The sequence below is a fragment of the Platichthys flesus genome, chromosome 4 (genome assembly GCF_949316205.1).
Source record: "Platichthys flesus chromosome 4, fPlaFle2.1, whole genome shotgun sequence".
NCBI classification, from domain to species: domain Eukaryota; kingdom Metazoa; phylum Chordata; class Actinopteri; order Pleuronectiformes; family Pleuronectidae; genus Platichthys; species Platichthys flesus.
The window spans coordinates 18,185,182-18,212,589 of record NC_084948.1 but is presented as its reverse complement, the minus strand read 5'-3'; the positions used below and the strand labels follow the sequence as shown (position 1 = coordinate 18,212,589).

Genomic DNA, 27,408 nt, shown 5'->3' with positions numbered 1-27,408 from the left:
TCGAGTTCACACTTTGTCGTTACTTATGTGCCACACAAACTGGTCAGCACAAATTGGACCAATGCTGTGAAAATAAGAAATAATGCGAAACACAGAATACAAGTTCAATATTTTATTTGCAGCACTGATATCTCCACATATCTGACAGAGATTTACGAGTAACTTCCTGACTCAAACAGTTTGATGACGATGGCCTCGTGGGGCTGCAGTTCCAGCGTGGAGAGCGATATCGACCCCAGGCGGTCCATTCCTGTGCTGGACACAAACACTCCGGCCTCGGGCAGACTCGGGGCCCAGGCCGGATCCAGAGCGTGGATCTCAGGCCCGAGGTTGAGCAGAACGAGGAAGTGGACGCAGCCCCAGGATCGCAGGAAGGCCAGGGTGGTGGGAGATGAAGGAGAGGCGAGAGTGGAGTTGGAGGAGGATGAGGAGAAAGAGTTGGTGGAAGTGTTGAAGGGGAGGAAGGTGAAGCTGCCGTACAGAAGAGCTTCCTCTCTGGCTCTGGAGCTACTGAGGGAAGTAAAAAGAGCCACGGCAGCACGCCTCGCCTTCTCCTTGTCCTGAGAGAGGGATGGTGTCAGAAAGTTAAATATTAACTCAAGGGATCCTTTGTTTCTCCAAGTGCAGCTTTCCATGACTCATTTGTTTAACAAGTCACAGCGGATAAGACCTAGATGTATTTGTAGAGGGAACGCTGGTTTTATTACTCACTGCATGGGTGTCTGATGGTTCATTCTTCTGTCCATGTGATGAGCCAATGTTCAGAGACGCATTCTGTGGCAGAAAGCTTTTATTAGGTATCAGCAACTTTTAAAATGGTGTCTGTTGGTCTGTTTGTTTACCTGTGTTTGGTCGATGTCCTCATCATACTGGATTGTGGGAGATCCTGGCAGAGTCATCATCAACACCAGCAGTAATTTCTTTAGCTCACGAGGCCCTTCACCTCCGATCTGCAGAAACACAATTTAATAATAACACTATGTCTAAACCAAAAGGACAATGGAATTATATATGTGATTCAATTAAAACTATAACGATAAAGACGATCACGAAACTTTTATAAGTTTCTTACAGGCAGTTCAACGTTAGACTGTTGTACTGCAAATATTGTATTTTATTGTATTCAAATGTACCGGCTGCAATGACAACTTAATTTCCCTTCGGGGATGAATAAAGTAATCTATCTATCTAGTTTCAGCTAGGTGTACCTAATTAACTGCCCACTGACTGTAGAGTGCATGTCTCTTACTGTCCAGCTCGGCCATGTTTCCTGTTCTCTCGTTAGCAGGTGTGTCTCTATAGCGTTGGCTACTTCCTGTGCAGACAGTGGCTGTGGTGACGTTGGCAGAATTGACCTCATGACCACATCAACCAGTGTCGTGTTTCTCAGAGATGGCAGGAAGTCTTGCGTTTGTTTCACCACCACAATCCTGAAGAGACGCACACTTTCAATGACCTCGTTATTTAAGGACTACGCATCGCTCCACATCTGCACACACACGGACACACACACAATACCTCTCCTCCTCCTCCTGAGTGCTAAACTCCCTGAAGAGACCTCTCCACTCCAGCAGAATCTGAAAGGTCAATATTTTATTGGAAATGCTGCTGCTTAAATGGAAATTCAAAAACATTAATCAACCATCAGTCGACCTTTTCCGAATATGCTGCATCTGTATCACAGATGGCAAATCCTGCCACACCCTGCTCCAACCAGAACTGCAGTGAATTCTGTGGAAATAATAAGGTCATGTTTGAGAAATCGAGCATATCTGAGAACTTCACATGAATAGTAACCTGAGCCGAGAGCGGGTTTCACCTCGACTGGGGCTGAGAGGTTTGTTGGTTTATTTCCTGCTGCATATAGATCCAGTTTACAGAAATCTAACACCACTTTGAGACCTGCAAATTCAGTATAAAAACATGAATCATCAAATCAGGCAGGAAAAACCTCAGAGTGGACATACGCAGGCAGTCACTTTGCTCACCTGCTTTGTTGCTCTCTGCGAGAAGATGTTGGATCTGAGGCAAGGTCCCTAAACTTCCACCGCTCGCAGTGACGTTTAAAGGAGACGGCTCTTTATGGAACAGGCCCTCCAGGATTAGAGCCCCTATACCCAGGGACTTGAAGTAAGGAAGCTGCTCACACAGTGCTTGAGACAGAAGACATTACAAAGTTAGTGATATTTACACATGTATCCATTCAATTATCTATATCGCTCATCTGTTAAGGGTCATGGGGGGGGGGGGGGGCTGGAGCCAATCCCTGCTGACATCGGGCGAGAAACATCCTGCAGGTCCCCAGCGTATCACACGGCCAACCTCATAAGCAAACATTCACACGCACATAGTTCTGCAGATCTGATGTCAAGAAACACAAGCCGGTCATTTCCTCTCACAAATCAGTGCTTTTTTAATAATTTGTTGCAATTCTGTGTTAAGAGATCACTTTTCTGTGTGATAGGGATCTTCTGCTGACTGGTCCATCTGAAGTGTGAAAGACTTTGGCCCTGAAGTAAGTTTTCTTACAGCTATCGGGAACTGGTTGGCCGTTGTGAAATTCCCATTTCTGCCAGAATGGATGTTGTCTTACGAGGTCAGCCTGACTCTCCACTAATAAGTGTTTATAAACTGGCAACATTACAGAGCAAACGGGATTGGGGAATTCTCACTAGGCCCCAAAAAGCCTTGACAACTCCAAAATTGAAGCCAAAGAGTTGGGGTCAAATTTACAGATTGCAAAACAGAAAATTAAGTATTCTCCAATTATCTTTATAGCCAAAGTTTACAAGAATGGTCAAAACAAATGTATCTTGCAGCCTATAAAGTTTTTCTGAAAAGACATGAATGTATGATACTGTTTATCTGGAGAAATCGACATGCCTCCAACATGCCAGGCCAGACAAACCTATTGAATCTTCAATATGTAAGAAATGTAGCAGCTTGGAGCTAAAGCAAAAGTAAAATCTAAAATAAAGTTTTTTTATGGTTAAAATATTTCCTCAAATTGTGGAAAAATGGTAAACACAAAGATCCAAATTGATGAATGCAAGACCACCATTTTAGTGATTTTTTTAATCTCGTTCTAAGTAAATTAGAACGAGATTTAGATCATATATATATATATATATATATATATATATAAACATTTTTTTTCAATTAACCAACTCTAAAAGAGTAATCGTGTTGTTGGAGACACTTGAACAAAAGTCTAAATGTTGAAGGTCTAAATATTAGATTGGACTAATGAATTGGGTTTGAATAGTAATTTATACATTTTATTATTTCTTTTAATGAATATATAAGTCTGAATTAAAGCTAAACCAAACTATGTGTATATTTTATATATTGGTGTGTGGTGTCATATCCTGTCTTTGTATTGAAATCTTTTTTTATTGTAAATAAAGTTTGTGTTTTTTAGGCCTGGTCTCCTCACCGTTGATGCCCTCTGACCGCTCCGCCTCCATGTTGGGCTGCAGCTGGTGGAACAGACTCTTCTGCCACCACCGCAGCGGAGTGGCCACGGGCCGGGGACTCGTCACAATGATGGCGATGGAGGTGGCCAGCATGGCGAGCCAGGCCATCCAGAACAGTACCACCAGGTAGCTGCGCAGCCTCCTCCACCAGGGGCCTCCTGCTACGGCCTCCAGCTCCGCCTTGCTCAGCGGCCGCCACCGCACCGCCGGCTCCGGCTCCGGGATGAGCAGCGGCGCCGCCTCCGAGCCGCCCACCCCGCCCGACAGGCCGGGGCCCACCACGCTGCCGTACCCGGTGTCTCCGGCGTCCAGCGGCATCCTGTCCGTCTGCAGGTGAGGCACGAGAGGTGAAATGGATTTAGGTGACTTTGTGGAAGCAGGATTGAGTGAGTGAGTGTGTGTGTGTGTGTGTGTGTGTGTGTGTGTGTTTGTGTGAGTGTATACCAGGGTGTCTGTCTCCTCTGGGTGCTCCATGTTTACAGCAGACAGTCTATGGTTTACAGATGTTAACTGCTGCCGCTCCCCTCACTGAGCAGATCAGCCATGAGCAGCTTCACACACGTAGTTACAACACCTGGCGTCTGACATGATCCAGGTCAGCTGACAGCTTCATACTGGCCTCTGATTGGCTAATTTATCTCAGGTTGAGCCTGAAAGTGACGCCAGTATCTTTCAGATAGAAATACTGTACAAAGAGAATGAGAGGAGCCTCTTGTATTATCTGAAACTTCTCAATATAATATTCACAATAATACGTTATATACAAGTTGAAAGTTATGTTGGTTAATTTACTAAAATGCTCTTTTTATAATGTTTACCAGGAAGTTATTTACATATTTATGTTTACACATTCATTATTTACATATTTAAATATCTACATCAAGAACACAAGAACAGTAGGTGTTCTTTCACAGTCACCTGAGTCTGAGGCCTTTTTGCCTTCTTATTTGTTAGTTCAGTGACATGAGATTGAGAAGCAGGAAGTGTTTATTGCTGATGTAGATGAGAAGTTGGAAGAAGAGGAAAGTGATCCGTCTCCATCCTTTTGTTCCATTACATTAAGAGTGATCCAACTGCCACACATCAAACCCAAACTTTACATATATATATATTATATATATATATTAGTGATAGATGTGGAAATCCTAGTGGATAGTAACATCAGGGAAAATGAGCATGAGAAGATTGAGAAGTACCAAGGTCTGACAGAACAGATAGAACATATGTGGAGGATGATATGCAATTTGATCCCAGTGGTAGTAGGAACATCAGAGGCTGTGACCCCCAAACTGTGAGAGATCAGGTACAACACCTCTGTGAAGCCCCTGTGTTTATATATGTAGATATGAATATGTAAAAAGCCAATAGCCAGAAATATAAAATACAAATCAATAATCAACCGTAAAAGATGAAATGCCCTAACCCATAAAAGCCATCATCGCTGATATGTCTGTAAAATGCTTGCATCGGCCTCTAGTGTGTGTTTTAATATTTCTTTATAATTTAATACTGATTACTTTCATTGTATTAGGCTCCCGTATAAAAGACCCTGTCGGTGCAGCACTTAAATTAAGTCAAAGTCTAGATTTGAATGTGTCAGCACATTAGACTCACAAAACATTAGATGAAAATGCCTATCAATCAAAGCAAATATATTTCTGTTACTAAAGTTCCTATAAAAGGTTTACAGGTTTTAAAAGGTTTTCAACCCACAGCAGTTTTTAGTTTAGGAGCCGTCTGACCAGCACTGACCACTAAACAGCTGACAGGTTGCTTGCTCATCTAAATCCCTCCCAAAGACAGACTTACTTTTTCTTGTCTTCGCCGCTCGTCCTTTTTTCTTCTTTATTCCGTGTCCACTTCTTCTTTGACTCGGTCCTCAAGCGTTTACAGAGCAGCTCTGTCTCCGTTGAATATTTGAGTGGTCTGACTTGTCGATGTGACAAGGACACTGTCCAATAAATGCTCTGCTCAGAGAGTTAATACAGAGGTGCTGAGCCTCACTATACACTGGCAACACATTCTGAAGAACACATGACGAGAGCCCCCTAAAGACCCTCATTTGACTTTAGACTGTATTGACAGTGATGTGTTTGCTTGCACGTGTTGGAAGTTTGCATTTGAAAGTCATATTTTTGTGCAGACTCTTCATTCAAATACAAACGTGCAGATTTAAAGAGAGCCTTTATATTTTGAGATGTGTCCAAAAGAAGAGAGATCAAGATTGTGAGCTCTTGCCTTTTTTAGAAAAAACACAATTTATCTATTTCATAAGCAAACCTAAGAAAATCTGCTTTATCAAGAGCTGAAATTATTTCCCAAAAATACATTTATAAGTATTTTTGATGATGATAAACTTGATCTCAGAACAGCCATTTTAAAGTTACTCTTATACTTGTGGAATTTATTAACAGAGGAGCCACTATACATTTCACAACTTGTATTTTATATTCAAAAATAAGTGGCTCTAAATATCAAAAAACTAATGTTGAAAACAACAAGATTCATGACCAAACCCACTGGTGATGGATTCCTTTTATGCACAAGATCTATCTATTATTTTATATTTAATAATAGTGGGACCAACGTGTCAGTGGGCTTCATCAGGCTGAAGAAATCTGTAGGGGAACAGCGTTTAACTCACATGCTGATGCAGCACATCACACGTCCACTCTAACGTGCACGTGTAATGAGCTGTGGGTCCTAATTCCTGGGAATGACTCTTCCTTTTCCCCTTAGTCCCCCCCCCCTCCCCCTGGTATCTCCCTCTCCAACCCTCTGTGCATCATTTTGTGTCTCTTCCTCTGGCTCTTTTTTCTCTCATGGCAAACGTTCATGTTTCAGTAACACGTCATTGTGGTCCAGGTCACCTTTGCTCCTTGGCAGCGTTGTGCCAACTAAATGTTCACTGGTAGAACCGGAGCTCCATCACGAGACTACGATTCACATGAAGTCCAAGTTATTTTTGTAATTCTATTTTGGTGTTTGCATGTTGTGTACAGTATCACACAGTAATGTCAGTGAGCGGCCTCATGTCATACAAATCCAACAGTGTCTGCCTGTAAGAGTAAAATATTATCAAACACAACAACAGCAGGTTTTTCAATTAAGTTTGACTTTTATTCACCTGAAAGCAAAAAACTCAAAGAGAATAATTTACATGAAGACTTTTCATTAGCTTACTGCTCATCTAAAATGAACACGGTGTCTAAACTGGTCTCCGGGGAGATGGTGAAGCCGGTGGTGAGTCCTCCACCGATCCTTCGATGTCCTGAAATATCACAAGACGAAATGTAGCTGTTATCAAAACTTCTGTGCTTTCTTCATATAACTTCATGTTTGAGGAGGATGCAACAAATAGTAGAATGTATGTTTAATGAAGTATGGGTGCAACTTAATGTTAGTTCTGTCAGACAACTCACGTTTGATCATGTAATATATTTATTACAACAGATTTAGTGTTTGGCGTCTAGGCTCCAACTTAATCACTCCCCCATATGATTACACAGTAATGATGGGAGTGATGAGCAAATACTTGTAACCCCCCGTTGGAGCCTACAGGTGGATGCTGGGCCTACAGGTGGATGCTGGGCCTACAGGTGGATGCTGGGCCTACAGGTGGATGCTGGGGTGGTGGAGGGACTGAAGCAACAGGTAGCAATACTGCAGCAGCAGTGCGAGCAAGAGGGGTTGATGGGAAATGTCTCTCTTGTTAAATAGACCACCTGATAAGGTGGGTGTGTATTATAGATGGTTGTGGAGATTGAGGTATGTCACATAATGTATGTCACGTGATGTATGTCACGTGATTGGCGCAGCGCAGCTCGAGTTGCCTGCCAGAACTAGCTCGCAGGCGTCACCATATTTAAAGTTTACAAGAGGTAGTAGTTTTAAAAAGTTTAGAGATTTTACAAGAATGTTAAATATTTCTTCTTCTGGCTCCTCAAATGTGTTGATTTGTAAAGATGTCATTAATTTAGTTTGAACATTAATTTATTATTATTATCATATGGTGACTGAATGAAGTGTATCTTACCATAGGCTCCTGGGGTCTAACAGTCATGATATGTTTCTGATACGCAGCAATAATACATTCTCGTCTGCAAAGAAACAATCAGTGTTAACACATTACAAAGGGTTCCCATTTATTTATCCATGATAAATCATCTGTGTGTTATTTAGGGGGTGATTGATCAGACTCACTTGCTGGTGATGCCGCCTCCTGGTGGAAGTCCTGGCATCTCCTCCGCGGCCAGGAATTTGATCACATAAAGAAGGTCAGGGTCCTCATCTCTTGACCTCATCATCTTGATAATTTCTGTGAAGGGAGATAGTCATAACAATATATAAGTAACGGGAGATAACAGAGAGTTGGTGTGTTTTGTGCTGGAGGTTTGAAATAACTCACCTCCCACTTTCACATCGATCTGTTTCTCCAGCGCTGCCTCCTGCTGCAGTGCCTCTTGTGACACTTTGGGGGCGCCGGGGAAACAGATGATGATGATGCTCATGTTGTCCAAGCTGCCCTGAGGAGGGAGACACAGGATCATCAGTCCAACAGCTTTTAATAGAAAGTAGTGAGAGTATTTATACCTTTTTTTGTTTTCCATTTCATGCTGCTGTAGACCTTTACTGTACTACCCCTCAGAGGCAGATATTGAACTTGTTCCCTCAGTTCACTACCCTTACTTTCTTTATATATTTAGGGTATAAATTGCACATCATATATTTTAAATATAAAAAGTTTACATTTTCTGCTCCCAACCAGTTATTACATTAAAATTCTGCTTCTATCTTAAATCAGTATAACTGTGTATATCAAGGATTGACTCCTTACGACTCTGCCATGAGCCCCCAATCTTTGGAATGACTACTAGGGACGGGAATCTGCAGGGACCTCCCGATACGATAAAATCACGATACTTAGGTGGTGATACGATATGTATTGCAATTCTGTAGGTATTGCGATTCGATATTACGATTTCTTTTGATTTTCTTTTTTTTAAATACTGGACCATGGAAAACTGTTGAATCATACCTTCAAATACAACATAGTCAAATTCACTTAGAGCTTTACAAGTTTTATTTCAAATATTAACATTAACTTAATGACTGCCAGGCAGCCATTAAATAAAAAAAATAAAAACATGCGCCTATTATTGTATAGTCCCTGTCAACTGCTCACAAACTGACAGATTAAGAAATGTATGCCACTTAGGCTACTTTTAAACAATAAATAAATTGTAAATTAAATAGAATTAATAAAAGTGTACTTAAAATATAAACTTTGAAATAAACAGAGGTAGGCTATGCTTCACTGTTGTTTGCATGTAGGCTATGCAAAGCTAGTGCTTGGATATGTTTAGAGCTGGTCAACATGCTCTGGGGTTAGGTTACTCTCCCCCCCCCCCCCCCCCCAATATATCCCCCCCCCCGTATAAAACCAATAAATATATATATAATTTTTTTTTTTTTTTCAGTGCTGCATCTGGTTCTACTTTTAAATCCCTTCTTAAAGCACTCCCTCCATTGAGCATAACATCCGAGATGCAAACAGAGATGTTCATCATGTACTGGGACATGCAGTCTTCCAGCAGGTGCTTTAAGCCTTTTAGGTGAAATGCATAGCAGCCAGGATAACACCTCTGAGCTGTTGTGTGTACAGAACACACTCGGTCCTAATCCGAGCCACGTGTAGCTGCACCTCCCTCCCACCCCGTGACCCTAGATGCTTTAATACACTTATTTATAGACAGACGGTTCCTAACAAGCATTACGAAGACAGGAGAGAAAACACTTGCATAACAACCTCAGTGTAATTCCTCCTCACTGAGACCCAGCCCTCTACTCTCCCTCCTTAATGTAAAGCTTCCCATTCATGAACCCACCTGCTGTAACCCTGTCTCCTACAGCACAGTCCAATGAGAAACCAGAGGGAGTTCTGCTGAGCTATGACATGAACACACATGCACAGGAAGTAAGCAGCTCAATTTATAATGACTGGACCGTAATCTGTGCTTGTGAGAAATAAGAATCAGAGTTCGGTTTCAAATATTTAAGTATATTCCAAAAGTATTCACGGGGGATATATTTTTCTGTTTTAATCTGAAGATACAATTTAGATATTTAATATATTTCCCCCCTGCTTTAACAACCTTTCTTATAATTAGTAGTTGGGATTGTCCCTAAATATTTTCCCTCATTAATTGACAATTTACTGATTATTTTCTTAATTGATTGAAGAGCTGAGTGAAACCCCATGTGTGGTTAATGATTTTACAAATATCAGATTGTTTTTATCAAAACCGTTGTGTGTTTTTTTTCCTGATTTACTCTTATCCATGCACTTTTACGTTATTAATGTTCTGTGGCCCATGTCTCACCTTGTAAAGACAGAGGTCAAGGACTTGGGTACAAATCTCTCTCAGGTCATCGCACACCTGCAGACGGCTGCACACAAAGGCACACAATTCCTCATTGCCGATGGCGTCCCACACACCGTCACATGCCAGGATTAGGAACTCGTCTTCAGGCGTCCTCTCTAGCTCGTACACCTCCGGCTCCGGCGACACTAGCTGCTCAGTCTGCGGCCTCCAGTCCACCTCCTTGAAGTCAAAGTCCCCCAGTGACCTGGAAACGGCCAGCGAGCCATTGACCCTCTGCAGGGTCACCGAGCCTCCGGCGTTCTGGATGCGCTCCTTTTCCCTGGGATTGAACGGCTTGTGGTCCTCCGTGTAGAAGACCACCCGGCCGCTGCGGCAGAGCAGAGTGCGCGAGTCCCCACAGTTGATAAAGTAAATGTAACGTGGTGAGATCATGACGGCCGCCGCAGTGGAGCCGCTTCGTTCCCAGTTGTCCTGGCGAGTCAGTTTGTGCATGTGGCGATCGATGTCCAGGAAGCCCTCCCGGATCCCCTCCTTCACCTGCTCAGGGTCCTCGCTTGCTTTAACCCCACCTGTGGACCATTTAGTTTTAAGATTTTACACACATGCTGTAGTTTCTGGTGGCGCCATGTTGGTCAGGTGGTCCACGTACATGAAATATATTTGAGAGGCGTTGTGCTGGGGTCAGAGAACTGAAACCAACACTGCAAAGATGTTGGATTAACTGTGGCTCAGTTCAATAACACGGCCGACACAGGCTTCTGATTTTATAAAGAGCACCGAGAAACTTGTGCTGAAATTGAGCCGTTCAATTTTAATTCATTCTTATTTACAAAGCACCAAATCACAACACACAATGTTTCATGGCACTTTAAATAGCGTAGTAAGGTTGAGATCTCATAACCGAAAAGTACCCACAGTTCAAATGTATTTATCTAAGAAACACAATAAGTGTCTCATTAACAGCTGTATCATGAGTTTAGTCAAGCTTTTCATGAACTTGTCATTGTTGATTTTCTTTTTTATATTTATCTGAATTTTGATTCTGTCTCTGTCCAGGGTGTACCCTTCCTTCAACCGGGAATTGGTTCCCCACAACCCTTAAGAAGGACGTGAAGCGTAGACGATGGACGGACAGATTGATTTTCAGTTCACTCCTCAAGATGTCAGGTGTGAAACCTGACGTCTGACTAAACGTCAAAAGTGACGATCTGTTCTGATCCCGCCCTGTTTGACCTCTGACCTGTTTGACCTCTTAAACCTTCTTAATCACTCTGTGAATCACTTCGTAATCAGACTTGTTCACGTTTCAAGTCTGTTTCTGTGCTTAAGCAGAGACATTTTTTTTACATCAATTCATTATAGTCGATCATTATTTGTTTCATTTTGAATATAATACACTAAAATCTTAATAGCAACACAGTATACATTATTTATTGTTCAATTAAAACATTGTATGCCTTACATTTAATTTATTAATTCGATGATTCTGTCCAAAGTGACTAACAGTGAATGTATTTAAGAGGTAGATGTGATTCCCTCACACCCAATAACTAAAGAACATTCAGTGCTACATATTAATTACACTGATCTCATTGGTCACTTCCTGTACTGTACCTGTTGCCAGGACGTGATCCAGCAGGTTCCTGGAGCAGTACTGTGCCACGTTTGACCCTGCATGTCCGTCAAACACAGCAAAGTACCCCCATTCTGTCAGCTCCCCCTTCAGCTGGGGCATGCAGGTGTGAGCGTCCTCCATCTGAGCCCTCCAGCCCTGCATGCTCGCCTCAGCATAGTTCATCCCAGACTGCGACCCCCCCTCCGACACATGCTTCTCCAGGTTGGGACGGTCCAGGTACGGGCTCGGCATGAAGTCCTCCTCGTCCAGACTGTCCTCCTCCCCAGACCCTGCCTCCCTGATCCCTCCCTTGAAGAAGAAGGTGACCATCTTCTCTGTCTCTTTGACCAGATGCCGGAGGAAGGAGGGCACCTCCACATTGCTCGCCCGCCTGGCCGTCCTCATCACCCCGCGGAGCCTGTGCTCAAGCTTCCTGCTGGACCTGGCCGCCTCCTTTCTCCTCCTGGTGCCCCTCCTCCGGCCCTGTGTTTTCCTCAGCAGGTCCAGCTCAGCAGTTGAGCTGTGTCACTCCGGCAGGTGAACAAAGATAATTTACACTCAAAATTAACCTGTTAAATGAAAACAACTTTAAACTGTTTTTTCTGTTTAATATGATCAGAGCCATATTTGCCTCCCTCAGCCTGCTTGTGGAGTCATAGAATCCGTCCTCTGTCCTGTTTTTGAGAATAGAGGATAAAACGTCTTTCTCTGTCCAGCTCTCTGATTATGTGTCTCCCTCCTTCTCTGTAGTTGCCCTCCTGTATCAGCCCTGCTCTTCTATTGGTCCATCTATTTCTGTAGATTCATCCCTCTGCTTTGCCCCACCTACTGCCTCTCACTGATTGTCGCCCTGTCTCTGCTACACTGCTGGATAATCACCTGGCCTTCAAGGTGGCCTACATGACATGTCTCTGCACACGGATTATGAGCACTACGCTTTACACAACACAGACACAGAGGTATCTCACAGTCAGTGGAGTCTAAATAGATATATATATATATATATATATACATATGGATCCAAACCTTTGATTACCAACAATGTCATTGCTTCTTGAAAAACTTCCACAGCACATTATTACCAACAGTAACCTGTCACACACACTCGTATATATAAGTCTGTGTGGCTGTGTGTCTTTCTGAAAAGACACAGTTTCTTTTACAATATTTTCAAAGTCCTGATACTTATGTTAATGTTTAACATGACTTTTAGCCTGAAATTAGCTTGTTATTCCCTTAATATAACAACTGTAATTAAATAAAATATTATGACCTTATTCTCGAAATCAAAATTTTATTCCCTTTAATCGCTTTAATACTTGTCGGACTATTGCACTTTACAACAACATGAACATTTTAAGTGCCTGCTTTTGTATGTGAAAAATAAATAAAATGAATAAAAGGGGCAAAATTAAAATGCACATATCGCCTTAATTAAAACAAATTGTTTATAAGAAAACAAACAACAGCAATTTTTAATTGAATAGTTAAAAGATGGAATAAAAAGTCATTTCTCTGAGTTAATAGTTGTGTCATGTGTCGACACACAGGCTCAAACCTTGTACTGGTTCAGTGACTCGTCGATCCCCTGTGGTCCCAGCCTGTCGTGTCCTTATCTCATTAACTGCTGTGTATTTGGAGCCGCTGACCTGGTTTACATGCAGCCACTGTGATTTAATAGTGTTAAGGACTATATGTGGAATACTAAGTTGGTTCCCATCCAGTTATAGTTGCTGATAAAGGACTAAACCTTTTATAAGCTGATGATTGTCTCTGCCAGAACCATAAACACAAAAAAACTGAGTGACACAGTAAGTGCATCCTCTCTTGCATCTTCTCTTCATCTCTTGATTTATCATGAGTATGGAGTTGTTTGATTACATTTGATACAGTGGCCAGAGGACGGGTAGAGTCTGTCTCTCTTTAATGACTTGAATGTGTAGTGAAATGTATAAAAAGATCTATATAATTCCTAACAGAACCCCATACACTCATTCCTTCAAACATGGCAGATTATTGGTTTTCCTAATGGCATCAAGTTTACTTATTATGCAATACTGTAAAAAGTTTTGACAACATGTAACACCTGCTCCAACTCTGAAAATCTTCAAATTGAGTTAAAAAATGTACGTTCTTAACTGGAAGAGGCAGTATTTTAAAGATATGGTGAAAACAGAGGCCATGTTGTATGTTTCCAATATATTTTGTGTCCCTTCTAATTATTCTAGAACAAGCCAGAGCAAAAAAAGGAGCCAGATCGATTTTTTTCCGGTTGGGCAATATAACCTTTTACAGAAGAATCTTTATCAGCGTTTATTTTACAGAGTAAACCGGAAAAATGTTTGTATTCATGTTTTGTTTTATATGATTCAATTACATTTGTTTTATAAGTGTGTACACTTGAATGGTCGGTAGAATCATTAAACTGTGAGGCAGTGAATTTAGATCATGTAACAGTGGAGCAGCATCAGTTTTACAGATGAACACTGCTGCCCCCTATGTTTCACTGCTGCACAGGACTCACTTCCTTTTGTTTGTGAGTATTTTCTTTTGGTATTTAAACCGGTGATCAACCCACATAATCTGCACATTGACATTACTAAAACCCTCCAGATTACACATGTCACAACAGTACATTTTAAAGATGTGACCATAAGATGTAACAGGCCTCACTTCCTGTGACAAAAATACTTTTAGTTGAATCATTTTTCGTTAAAACTTTCATCATCAATCTAATAATGAAATTGATATTAATTGTAATATGTATTATTATTATTATTTTGATCATTCTTATGATTATTACTTATAGGAATTTGGAGAATGATTTGTAAATCTAAAAGATATTAAAAGCTGACCAACCTCATTCTGGTAACGATGGACCTTATGCATGTACGCATATACTAGTGTTTATATACATTATACATTATTAACGACATAACTGCTTTTCTTACAGCCTGAGGCTACATGAGCCAGAGATGAAATCACACGATGAGGGAGACAGACAAAGATAAACCATGAATGGGCGATGACAACCAGCTCAGGCAGACACTGGGTACACACTCATACTTCTCTCTCGCTCTCTCTCTCTCTCTCTCTCTTGCTGTAGTGTACACTACCACCAACACCGCTTCGGCAGTCACACAACGCACAAGCAGCTGAAGAGGAAGAGGAGGAGGGAGGATGCTGGAGCGAGGCAGGGTGGGGCTGCTGAGTGACAGAGCGGAGGGCAGGAGAGAGAGAGAGAGAGAGGAGGAGGCTGCTCAACAGACCAAGAAACAGAGGGAGGAGGAGGAGGAGAGAGAGAGGGAGTGTGTGCATCCACAGGGTTTGATTGCTGGCGGCATTGGAGGGAGGGGGGGGGTCTTCCAGACTGGATGGGCCCAGCTATGCCTTGATGGAGTATGGGCCAGGTTTTAGGATTCTCCCACTGCCGTGAGTCTGCTTTTTTTTTTAGTTCTCCTCTTGCTGTTTGCTACTGTGCGAGAGGTCTGCATTGGTTTCTCTCACTGCACCAGCGTCATGCATGTTCCAGCTCATATCATGTTTCCTTGCTAACTGCTGCTAGCCCACACACCCCCCCCCCCTCTTTCTCTCCTCTTCCTGCCTACTCTCCATCCCTCTCTCCTGCCTCAGCCTTTAATAAACAAATGGCTGAACGGACAGATGCAGAACCGTCACAACGGCTCGTTGATGATTTGCAGATGTTTGTGTGGATTTGTGCGAGCAGTTATTTCTACGATGCAAGTTATTCCTGTCTCGAGGCTTCTGTTATTCTTCCATGCTTGTGTTTCATTTCATCCTTCTGCCTCAACATTCACCTGATATTCTCTTCATTTGAATGGCAGTGATATGAGTATTTGCATGGGTTCATATTTATTTACAGTAGAGATAATGCTGCAGTCATTGCTCAGCCTGGGTTGATGCATTAGCTAATATCATTTGGCTATCTAATGTAGTGTAGGCCCTTACTCCTGCCACTTTGGCGAGATTCACTGACCTTAAGTGTGCAATCAAACATGTCCTCTTCCAGTGATCTGTAGCTGATATACTATAGTACTGTAGTATATTATACATACCATATATATAACTATAAAATACAAGTATTATGTATAATGCCATGTATTTTTATTTTGTTTTGAGGTGTAACATTTGTTGATTTGGATTATTGACAATATTTTTCTACATGAAATACAGGGATACGCTTTCTACTTTGTTCTGTGAGTCATTCAATCACATGAAGCTCAGTTCCCTGTTATAACTTTTTGAATGAATCTGAACAAGGTGCTGCAGTGTAAGTTGTTGATTTTATCGTATTACCTCCACCAAGAAGGAATAGCAAGGAGGTCATGTTTACACCCCTGTCCGTTTGTTTTAGGGTTGGTTTGTAAACAAGATTACAAACTTTCAGTTGTTACAGATAACAACTGAAAGGATTTCAACAAAACGTATTGAAACGAAGGGACATGGGCCAAGGAAGCTTCCATTCAATGTTGGTGCAGATCAGATAAAGTGGCTGATCCAGGAATTCTTGATGAAGATTGTGCATTTTCAGCATTTTCTCAGGGAATAATTACTGGAATTTGATGATAGAAATCAGGCATATTAAGGAGGTGTAACATTGGCTAATTTGGGTCAATCACAATATGTCTACAGTTTTCTGTGATATATTCAGTCATATTAAGCTCAGTTTTGAAATTACTCTGAATAAGGTGCTCAAGTGTTTGTTGAGTTTGTCTCCATCATTTACTTTGAGAGTTTTGAGTCACACTATTTAGATGAATGTGAGACAGTGAGAGGAATGAGTTTGTTTCAAGTGGAAGCAGCAACAACACACTTTGTTTGTTTGGCTGCAGCAGGTTTTATGAGTAGATTCAAATAACATCTTCTTTTCTTGCAGAGGAATATGGCTCTGTGGCGTCCACTCCAGACTCGACGCCTCCGTGCACCGATGGTATGAACACACGCTCACAAAACTTAAAATACAAGGGATTACTTAAATGCTTTGTGACACATCTTTGATTTCAAACAGTCTGTGAAATGAATTCAGCCGAACACGGTCCTCTGTTGTTTAACTCCTTTCATATGAAGATCCACAGGTTTGAGAGGAAGCGGTTATTGTTTGTGCACAAATCAAAGAGGGTTTCCTCTTTAGATGTCACACACCTTTTTCTCCCAGAGATCAAATGACACACTCGGCTGGTTCCAACTGACTTATTTATTTCCACTCTTTGTACCACTCAGAACTTATAAGCCAACTGTAAGTTTCTGCAATTAAATGAATCAGTAAGTGTTGTGATTTACTTCCCCACCCAGTGTTTATACTTTTGTGTATTCACTCCCCGTATCTTTCTCGGTCCTGTTTCCATTCAGGCGGAAACGAGGAGTCGGAGATGTACGAGCTGCAAACAGCCAGGGAGTGGTCTGAAGACGAGGATGATGAAGACGGAGGTCCAGATGATGACGATGGACTGGCTTCATCCCCGTCCATCTGGGGCACGCCGCGTCAGACCTCCAACGAGCTGACTTTCTCTTACATCGCCATCGCAGAGGCAGAGTCGGTGGGAGCCTCTCGTCACCACCGCGACCGGCGCAGGGCCGGCCCACGGGGAAGCCGCATCACTCTGATCCGCACGGACACCTTGGAAACACTGTTGGACTCCCCCGATGTAGACTGGGACCCTCAAGTCTTCCTCAACCAAGAGGAGGAAGAGGAAGTGTCAGAAAGCAGAGAGGAGATGAGGATGGCGAGCGCAGCTGGACGGATGGAAAGGGAGCAGGACAGACAACCTGAGACTATTACAATTCAGCCCTCGCCCCAAAATCTGGACACGGAGGCTCAGGGGAGAGACACAGGAATCCAAAGAGAGGAGGGCGACAGCAGGACGACCCAGATCGTCCAGCCCCCTTCTCCGGCCTTGTCTTCTCAGCAGCAGAGATCCACACAGCTACTGGACGGTGAGACAAACCTGAGTGTCTTTGCTTCTTAACAAGTCATGCATCATTTCAAGTGGGCTGCACGGTCCTGTCGATTTAAAGTATCCCCCTCAGTCTGAGAGGCATCTGGTTGAGAATATTTTCAGAGGATTCTTCAGGACTGAGCTGATGATTCCACAAATCTTGTGCCAGTATGTTCCCCTCCTCATGGTTCCTCCCTCTTCTCAACCTGTAAGCATCAATGCAGACTACAACTGATTTATGAGGATCTTTCATATAGCTGCACTTTATGTGATGAGGCACTGACACAGAAATTATGACAAATTATTATGGGAAGCAAGTTGTGGAGGATAATTAAGAAAGTAAAGTATTAGTCGGCAAAACTCTGTGGGACCTTTTTTAATCAGAGGTATTTTATGATCTGTCTATGAGGAAATATTTAGGTTTCTTCATATAGATATATGAAAATACTTTCATGTATGAGGAAGAATTTTGAATTATTCACTTTATCTTTATACCCAGTCTGTTTTTCTGAGGTCTGTACCTTAAATAATTAAATGCAGAGAAAACACTCATGAAAAAATGTCAAAACCTTCAAATGAGATATTATGGATTTAAAAAATAAATAAAACAGTATATAATTATTAATAATAATTCTCATTCCTTTTTGTAAGAAAGCTTTCAATAAGGAATATATAAGAAAGGACTACTAAACTACAAAAACAGTTTTTTCCGACTAAACACTTCTGATTTAATATCAAAGTTTTTGATTAAGCTGAGAATGTTCAAGTCAGAAGAGATGATGACATCACTTTCTGTTTCCCCAGCAGCGGCAGCCTCCCTGACCCCTGAGCCCGAGTCCCCCGTCATCAGAGAGACCATCTCAGTCAAGCTGCTCACATCTGGACAACCCAGAGGCCCGGCGCCCTCGCCTCCTGGTACCGACAGTCTAAACTCTCAGGAACAGCTGGTCAGCGATCACTGGTTTTCAGCACTTAAGCTATCAGAGGACCTGACAGTGTGCATCCATATAGCAGGTACATACCCCCACGTTATCTACACATTCTCTTCATTCCTCCCCTCTCCTCTGTCCTTCTTTCTTTATCCTCCTTCTCCTGCTGAGTGGGATCCTCTCGCTCATATCATTGATCAATACTTTAAATAAAGAAAATATCAGATTTCAGGATGGACCATCAGGAGCAAGAAGACAAATCCCCCCCCCCCCCCCCCCCACTCATCCCACCTCAAACCAGGAAGTGGTGCACATCCATTTTGTCTCCCTAGTAACTCTCACTGCTGATATCAGTGTGTTACAGTTACAGACACACACCTGTCTCTCTTTTATTGTGTGTGTGTGTGTGTGTGTAGTTTTAAATGCAGGATAATGGGACTTTGTTGACACTGAAGGAGTGAGTGAGACAAAGATAAACTCTTCCAGCTTGATGGCACTTTAAGTGGACCTTCAGTCAGTGTGGAGCTCAGTCTTATTTTAGTTGATGTGAGGGTGGGGGGGGGGGCAGTAAACCCCCAGACTGTTGATTGATGTGTGGTAAAGGCGATGACAGAGTTTAGGGTGTCCTGAATAAATAGCACGCATGTCCTATTAGAACATCGTGTTTTTTTCTGGTATTGATAGCTAGGTTTTATTCAACACTTGTTCTTTTTTTATCTATGGTATGGTATAATTTTAGTTTAATTTTATAGTTAAAGTACCAGAAGCTATCTTCCTCAAGTAAAGTTCTTGAACAGACAAAGCTCTTATCAAGTGAAACATGTTTCTTAGAGCAACATGTATAAGTTTAGCATTTGCATTTAAAGTTTTTGAAATTATACTAAATCCTGCTTGATGTTTTTTTTTTTTTCTAATCTAAATCCGTGCATTTCAGCTGGTAATTGCATGCTACTGTCTTATTGTCCAGGTAAACAGGTCAAGTAAGTCTCGTCCAAATCTACAGATACAAAAACATTCAGTGGTTTTCCCTCAGATCTCCAAACCGATGAAGAAATCAGAAAAACTAAATTGCAACTCACAGGCAACAGCTCCTCTTGGAACTTTTAACAGTAAAATATGTTTAACTATCAAGAGAAAAACTATTTTTAGATAAGTAAAGGATCAGCTCGACCTATTTAACTTATTGCTAGTTGGTTTAAACACACTAGAACACACACAGTCAAAACTGCAGACTATAAACTGCTAGGACTGCTTACGTCTTACACGAAATGATACAAGCAAACCAATCAAAGGGATCACAGAACAAGCAGAGAAGGTCAACGTCATCATCATGAGAATAAAAGCCAAAGAAATGATATATAGTTATTTAATAACTCCATCCACCCATTATGTAACCCCCCCTATCCTTTTGAGGGTCGCGTTTCAAGAGGCAGGGCACGGCCTGGACAGTTTGCCAGCGTGTCGCAGGCCCAACATTCAGAGACAAGCAACTATTCATTCTCACATTCACACCTCCACTCAATTTAAAGTCTTCAATTAACCTCACGCCAATCTGTGGGAGATCTACATACAGACTCCACACACACATTCTCAGTTATGTATATTTGTATTCTATTTTTATTGGATACATATAGTTCCTTTGGGAGGGCCTCCGATTTTTCAGGGGGGGGGGGGCTTTAGACCCTGCTAGCCCCTCCCTCCCACCCGTGTAGCTGTAGGCTCCGAACGATTTGTATTGGTGACATAGCAGAAACTAAATCTTGCTTCTCCTGTTTCAGTTGTCGCATGAGACATAAATATGCACACAGCTCTTATATAACCTTTTAAGTTCAAAGCTACCCGATGAATTCATTCTTCTGAAGAGTGAATGTTTGCTTTCAGGGGGAAGGTCGAGTGGTTTTGAGATTTTTGTGCGATTGCCGTGAATCCTCTCTTTATGTGGGGAGCTCTTGGAGTCTTGAAGCGTGGTGGGCGGTGCCGCAAACAAGATTATTTTGGGCTCTTGGGCCTTTGGACTGCTGAGTGAGCAGGGGTGGCCAAAAACAGCTCAGAGGGACGAGGGGAGCACAGCAGGACAGAGACAGGGACAAGAGGGCGTGAGGGGGAAACACTGGAGCAACGACCAAAATGGCCAGTAAAGGTGAGACCCTGGACTTTAAGATAAAAGAGGATAGTTTGAGACAACAGTGTGCACATACGTCGATGATGTTAGAGTATGTGATGTCAGTCAGCTAATGCAATCTGCTGTGGCTGACAGGAGAGGAGAACCACAGAGAAGTTAAATGTTAATAGGTGGAAATCATCTCTTTAGTAGTAAACTCTCCAGCATGTGTGCCTTTATTGTAGTAGAGAGAAGTTCAAGGCCGTCAGGATTTCTCACTCGGTCTCTGATCACTTTCACGAGCAGGGTCTCTGGAGACGGCAGCTTCCGTCAGCTCCAGTCTCTCCGTATCGGTTGCCTTGATTTAAATTAGCACCAGCCATTCAAAGGATGCCGACATCTGATGTTTGGGTATGGGGTTTGCAGATTATTGTTGTTGTGCGTAATATCTTGGCTGGATTCTCTCACATTTCTGACTCAAGTACCACCGGATGATCTGACACGACGTGAGCCAAGTGAAATGGATATTGAAATTGGGTCATGGTTGGTTGGTAGAAACTCAAATTTATTTCCTTATTGGCTGGTCAGTCCATTGCTTGATTGGATCATTGTTTTCTTCATGCACTGCTCCCCCTTTGGTTCATTTTATGTAGTATAGAACAAAATTAAAGGATTCATATTGTAATCGTGAAAAGGGCTGCACATTAGGCCCACATGAAGTAATATGAATACAGCAGATTGAGTTGAGCTAAAGGTCACACTAAGAACATCTTGTTGACCCTGAAGGCACCTAAAGGCTATGATATTTATTACACCTAATAATACACAAGTGTTACATTTTAGCAGCTTGTTAACTTTAGGATTTGAATATGATCATATGTGGGGACTTTAATGAAAAACTGAAAATGAATTCTTGCCAAAAACAAGACGAGAAGAAAAATAACTATTCTAGTATCTCAATGTTTAATAATAAAGCTACCACCACCAGCAGCTGCTGAGCTTAGCTTTGCAAAAAAGAATGTAGTACATGTCTGCTGCAGAGCTGTTGCATTGTAACTCCACCCCATTGTGTTTAGAAAATCCTGGGTGACGAAAGGATGAATGCAGAGTGTGGGCCGGTCTGTAGTTCAATACACTGGACACTGGTGAATGTAGAAATGGTCCCCCCCCCCCCCGCCCCATGTGTGTCTCCATGGACATTGTCCCTTCCAGCACCAGTGTTCTCTCATTTTCCCATCAAATTAGTCACCTATCCCGACTCCATGTGCTGAGTAACCACGTCCCGGAGTGACATCATCATGAATCACAGCCTGTAAAGATAGACGACGCGTCTCCACTTCCCTCCGTTTCCTCCCAAAATCAAAGAACTAATTAAAACCAAACTTACCAGAAATGTACCATCCAGTAATATAGAGGAGGCGGGATTTAAACCTATACTTCAGTCAGCCTCTAGAGGGCAATCAAGAAAGTTTGGCTTCACTTTTGGAGAGTTGTCATGTCATCTATCTTTACATGTGGTTAATGGTAATGACATACGTCACGTGGGTGTGTTCTAGGGGCATCATGGGTATTAATCCCCAGACAACAGAACTACTGTAACGGCCGTGTGCTATACATTCCTTCATTGTTGTATAAGCAGAAAAATGTCAAGCTATATAAGTACATATTCTACTGTATATACTAAATTGATCCGCTCTAGTTAAGCTTGACTCTATGGAAGCCTCATTCTCCACAGCAGCTGTTGCTGGGTGACAGAGGGAGAGGGAAACCAACAGGGTGTGGAAAAGGGCCGTCTGAGGGTCTGACGTCTGTCAGCAGGTGCTGTTAAAAGCCTGAGTCTAAATTATCCTACACCTCTTTCATCCCAGGGCTAAATTTAGCCCGGGCCGGAGCCTGACGTGTCCTTCTAGCTGCTGTGTGTCTGTCTTCATGCTGAATGCTGAATCCACTCCCTGATCCACTGCTCTCGCTTCCCATCCACTTCCTATTCCGTCCGTCTTCCTGCCACCCATCCTCCAGAAGCTGAGGAGGCTGAGGTGGGATGTTGCTGCAGCTGGTCCTGGCAGTGATTCACAATGCTGTCAGATGTGCAAAGCTAGAAAACCGAATGCCTGAATTCAAGACCCAACTAAACATAGATTATTTGTTTTACCCTCTGCTTACGAGTTAAGGTTTTCAGCCCGTCTGTTGGTTGGTTTGTTTGTCTGCAGGATGACGCAAAATCTACCGAACGAATTTCTACTCTACTAGAGTGTTATCCTTGTTACTTATGTGTGGTGATGGATCCGGTGCCTTCAGCCTGTGAATAATTCAGTATGCTGGCTACCCTGGTTCAATCTCTGCATTTCATTCATTCGCAATGAAATTCAGTTATTAAAATCAACTTCATCCCTGTTTTTTGGGGGGGGACCTTTCTTTATTTCTATCACTCTTTCATCATCCACCTAAATTCCTTGTGTTTCAGTGATGGACCTGATCTACTGGAAGGACACAGAGCGAACAGGCATGGTGTTGACAGGGCTGGTGGTGGGCCTGCTGACCCTGTTCCAGCTCAGCATCATCACCGTATTCTCCACAGCCTCCCTGGCTGTCGTGTGCGTCACCATCTCAATGCGCATCTACTACCACGTCCTCCACGCCCTCAAGTGGGGCGATGGCGTCCACCCCTTCAAGTAAGTTGAACAGGACAGTGCACACTTCCTTTTCTAACAGGGAGGAGAAAAACGACATAACCTTGGATCTACCCCAATAAATTTTTGTTTTTTCTAAACCAAGGTGCCTGAGTTCATTCATCCAAAGTCCTCAGTCAGCAAAGCTCATTTTGAAATGCACTGTTCTTGGTGACTTTTGCAGTAAGAGACCTCAGACTTTGCGCTGCCTGATAAGATCAGACATGGATTCTCTGCCCCAGGTTGAATCAATGCTCAAAACATTTGAGTCGTTTTTTTTAATAACCTCCAAGGAGGCTTTGTCTGTGTTTGTGAATTTGCAGGATTATACAAAAACTACACAATCGATTCCCATGAAAGTTTAAGGGAAGAACCCATTCAATTGTGGTGCAGAAAAGGGATCAGGCGGCATGTTTTTCAACATGTTCTGTTTTTATGTATACACAGCACTTTGTAGCTGTGTTTTAAAAGGTTATATATAAATAACAGATGTTATTCTTTATTTTACTATTGTGAATTATTAATAGTCCAGTAATATTGGTTATTATTTGGTTGGGGGGGTTCTGTTTGCAAAGTTGTGGTTATGTTGAAGTTCATACATTTAAATCGGTGTTTAAATAAGGCTCATAAGAAACATGCTGTTTCAATGTGTCTGTGTTTGGCTTTTTATGCATTGTTTTGTTTTGTGCTCCTTAATAAGTAGACAACTGTAGAACTAACTAAAGGGATTATAAAAAGCTGGTGGTGATCCAGCACAATTTAAAAAAGCTACGGCTCTTGATCTCTTGACACTGAAGCAGCTACAGGATGAGATTTGTCTTTGGGTTTGAAGCCAATGATCATGAATCACTGTGTCGTTTAGCATCATTATTTGTTAAACCGTGCAGGAAGAATGTGAAATCAATTCTACCGAGAGGCAGGAGAAAGAATGTCTGTGTTTATCGTCTATACTTAAATCTTTTTCAGCCTCTCCTGTCGTCTCTTTGTCACCTCGTTTTTCTCCCAGGTCGTACCTGGACCTGGACATCAGTTTCAGTGGAGAACAGGCTGAACTCTATATGCAGAAAGCCATTGTCATGACGCTGTCGGCTGTTGATACTCTGAAGAGACTTGTTTTCGTGGGAAACCTTTTTGACTCCCTCAAGGTGAGCCAAGCCAGTGTGTGTCAGTGTGTATCAGTGTGTGTTGGTTTGTGTTTGTGTGTGTAGGCGGCACTTGTTTACTCGCTTAATCACCTGTCCTTAAAGATTTGCCTCCCTCTGTCCAGTGCCTCTACCCCTCATTAACTCAAGCATCAGTCCGTCTCTGCTTTCTTTTATTTCTCTCCATCATCTGTCATCTTCCTCCCTCCATCATTGCCATGCCAACCGTCTCTCACAGTACACAACCTCAGCTTTGCAAAACTTGTTTTGTTTGCCTTTAAACAATTCTTAATGTTATGTCCCTAGAATCTAATTCCTAAAATTCTGTAATTGTCAATAACCTGTGATGAAACGACATCTGCAAAATTATATTAAAAAACACATTAAGGCTGTAGGTCAGGTGATTTAGAGTCAGCCATTAATTGTAGCGGTTTCATTTTGTTGTAAATTAAAATGGCAAATTGTACAAATTATCGTAATGCCATGATGCCGACCATTATATTCAATGTGCATATTTGTAATCAAGATAGCAATTTACTCTTATTAAACTCGTAATGTAGTTAATCTATACTATTCTTTATAGTCATTGGTGTAATATGCTGGGTATCATTTAACATACGATCTGTGAAAATTACTTACTACACTTGCATACATGTGCACGTGCTGTATGTTCCCCATTAATGCACTGGTAACATGTTTATATTGTAATAATGTAATGTCATAATGATGTTAAAACACTGATGTCGTATTGACTTCATATTGACATCATGATGACATCATTCCTACCCTATGTTCATACATTTGTAAATAAATATAAGATTAAAGTCATGTCCATAATAATAGTAAACTTTATATAGCATAAACAAAACGTTACAGTGCTATACCCTAATGATTTAAAAAAAACGGTTTAAGTGTGAAGCAATCATTAATTCTATTCAATTACAAGAAAAGTCCTATAGGACGCAGCGATATGTGGAAAACGTTTCTTGCAGCGTCAATATCTAATTTATGTAAAATATCTGAAGGATCCTCTTGACTCCAACCTGTAAAATCCAGATATCCCAAATTGTGTCGTGAAGTAAATTTGAAATGTGATGTAGAATTTGACATGCAATTCTAAATACATGTATATTTATAAAGAACCATATAGGTGACTGCACTTCATATTGCAGCAGTTGACCTGTAATATATTCACAGTAATGAGCAGCAGCAGTTTTAGAGCAGACAGGCAGTTCACAGTGAATCAGTCAAGTCAGTGTGAGGTAACTGAGCCCCTGAACCTCCGGCCCCTGACCTGTCCGGTATGTACCATGACACACTGGACGCTGTGCACAGAAACGCCTGGGATGGCCTGGGGTCTCTTTGCATCAGAGACAGGGCTGTCCCATATCAGGGCAACACTGGATCCCCCACACACCCAGCCCCTGATATAAAACTATATTGGGAGTTGTTCACTTGGAGCAACTTTCCATCATCAAAAAGTAAATGAAGTCAGTGAAGGATCTTTTTATTGAGTGTTGTATGAGGCCGTCTGACAGGGTGCAGTTACATGACGAACACGAGCTTGATTTACTGCTTCCTGAAAGAATGAGAACCACATGTGTCAGGGCTGCAGCGTTTTCTTGATCTTTGGACGGATCATCGATGGGAGTTAAACTAACTTTCTGCAGCTGAGTCTCTGTTTCTGTTTCTCTTGGTCCTAGTTCCTGGTCCTGATGTACCTTGTGACGTTCCTGGGAGCCCTGTGCAATGGCCTTACCGTGTTCATCATCTGTAAGGAAACCATTACCTGCTGGAAATCTGCAATCTGTTAACCCACTGAGTCTCTGTATCATTTTTATCTTCTCTACTTTTCTCTCTCCACCAGGTGTGATTGCTCTCTTTTCCCTGCCACTTTTCTACAGACAACGCCAGGTGATACCTCCGTCCCTTCATTATCTTTATCATAACTTGAATTTCTTTATTTGCCCTCCGTTTGAATTGAATGACATTTTTGGCTGTTTCTGTTCTCTCACAGGAGCAAGTGGACAAGTTCTTTGCAAATATCCAGGCCAAAGTGGACAACATCAAGGACATGTGAGTATGGCTCCATCTGCTGGTAAAACGGTGCCATCAATGGGATCTGTCTGAAAACCCACACTTGTAGTTGTAAGAGAAAACTAGAGCAATGCATTTTAATTAAGTCTGGAACCAGGTTCATATATAAGTCATGAATGGAATATATTCATAAATAACACAAAAAAACGAGCTAACTTAGTTGATTGAATTTTCCTCCTTCCTGATTCTGCAGGAACACTTGTCAACAATCACATTTATAGTTACTGTACAGCTGAAGTCACGATGGGGGTATTTGGACGATCCCTAATTGGTCGAGCGCTGAACTCTCCTCTCTTTCTCCTCCACAGCTTTGTAAGAATTGCCCAAGGCGGTGGCCCTCCTCCCGACCCAGCTCCTGGTGGCACCAAACCCAATTCCCAGTAAACACTCATGAACAAGAACTTTCAGACAAGCTCCCAGAGTTACAGGCTGTCACTCAGATGTCTTACCCAGCAGTCTGTGCTCAGAGAACAGAGCTCCAGAGACTGGGGGAAGGGATGTTACTTAAAAGGACGATGACGATGAGCATGGTACTTTATACTCTAACTGTATTTAAGTTATGGGGTCGTAGGTTGGGGTAGGGTTAAAATGAATCAAGGTGAAATCAAGGTGAATGAATTCTGGATGAGACTGTTGCTGCTGAGGTCAGAGACGACACAGCTCGTCCCGTGTGACCATCTTTGGAAACACTCGTTTTTAAAATGTAAAAAATGACTAATAAGTGTCTTAGATTGAGCTTTAGTCCAAATGAGGTACTAAGACCAGAAACAGGGAGTTCCCACACTGACACCTGAGAAAAGGGACGTCAGTTTTCAAGGGTTGAGATAAAATAACAGGTCATTATTATTCATGGCAGCATAGAACTGGCAAATAAGAATGCATGTGTCGGCACATGTACTTTTGTAGATGCATATTCATTCTCATGACAGTTTATCTGTGTGTATGCAAGTATGAATGTGTTTGTGTGCGTGGAATTCCTGAAATACCGCTTGCTGAAATATTACCTACGAGCAATTAAAGTCGCATTTCTTCTTTA

General features: G+C 42.0%; 3 protein-coding genes across 5 annotated transcripts; 1 reads left to right on the top strand and 2 right to left on the bottom strand.

Annotated features, from left to right (window-relative positions):
- Nucleotides 1-99: 99 nt before the first annotated feature.
- si:dkey-202g17.3 (amino acid transporter heavy chain SLC3A2) lies at nucleotides 100-4,070 on the bottom strand. The gene is made up of 10 exons (XM_062385110.1): nucleotides 3,921-4,070; nucleotides 3,437-3,803; nucleotides 1,989-2,153; nucleotides 1,820-1,902; nucleotides 1,654-1,731; nucleotides 1,519-1,577; nucleotides 1,250-1,430; nucleotides 843-950; nucleotides 712-774; nucleotides 100-560 (listed from the first exon to the last, which is right to left on the bottom strand). The coding sequence occupies exons 1-10, from the start codon at nucleotides 3,948-3,950 to the stop codon at nucleotides 153-155; spliced, it is 1,542 nt and encodes a 513-aa protein (XP_062241094.1). The 5' UTR covers nucleotides 3,951-4,070; the 3' UTR covers nucleotides 100-152.
- Nucleotides 4,071-6,580: 2,510 nt separating this feature from the next.
- On the bottom strand, nucleotides 6,581-12,188 carry ppm1na (protein phosphatase, Mg2+/Mn2+ dependent, 1Na (putative)). The gene is made up of 6 exons (XM_062385111.1): nucleotides 11,477-12,188; nucleotides 9,860-10,431; nucleotides 7,885-8,002; nucleotides 7,680-7,794; nucleotides 7,513-7,576; nucleotides 6,581-6,747 (listed from the first exon to the last, which is right to left on the bottom strand). Exons 1-6 carry the CDS (start codon nucleotides 11,880-11,882, stop codon nucleotides 6,685-6,687), a joined length of 1,338 nt encoding a protein of 445 aa, XP_062241095.1. The 5' UTR covers nucleotides 11,883-12,188; the 3' UTR covers nucleotides 6,581-6,684.
- A 2,635-nt stretch (nucleotides 12,189-14,823) lies between these two features.
- rtn2a (reticulon 2a) lies at nucleotides 14,824-27,408 on the top strand. 3 transcript variants are annotated; one of them, XM_062385121.1, is made up of 10 exons: nucleotides 14,824-14,909; nucleotides 16,375-16,428; nucleotides 16,848-17,432; nucleotides 18,239-18,448; nucleotides 22,929-23,136; nucleotides 24,140-24,278; nucleotides 25,979-26,048; nucleotides 26,143-26,189; nucleotides 26,293-26,351; nucleotides 26,681-27,408. In XM_062385121.1, the coding sequence occupies exons 1-10, from the start codon at nucleotides 14,879-14,881 to the stop codon at nucleotides 26,754-26,756; spliced, it is 1,479 nt and encodes a 492-aa protein (XP_062241105.1). In that variant the 5' UTR covers nucleotides 14,824-14,878; the 3' UTR covers nucleotides 26,757-27,408. The 3 variants fall into 3 exon arrangements, with proteins under 3 accessions (XP_062241105.1, XP_062241107.1, XP_062241108.1); XM_062385123.1 differs by lacking the exons at nucleotides 14,824-14,909; nucleotides 16,375-16,428; nucleotides 16,848-17,432; nucleotides 18,239-18,448 and adding an exon at nucleotides 20,292-20,503; XM_062385124.1 differs by lacking the exons at nucleotides 14,824-14,909; nucleotides 16,375-16,428; nucleotides 16,848-17,432; nucleotides 18,239-18,448 and adding an exon at nucleotides 22,391-22,500.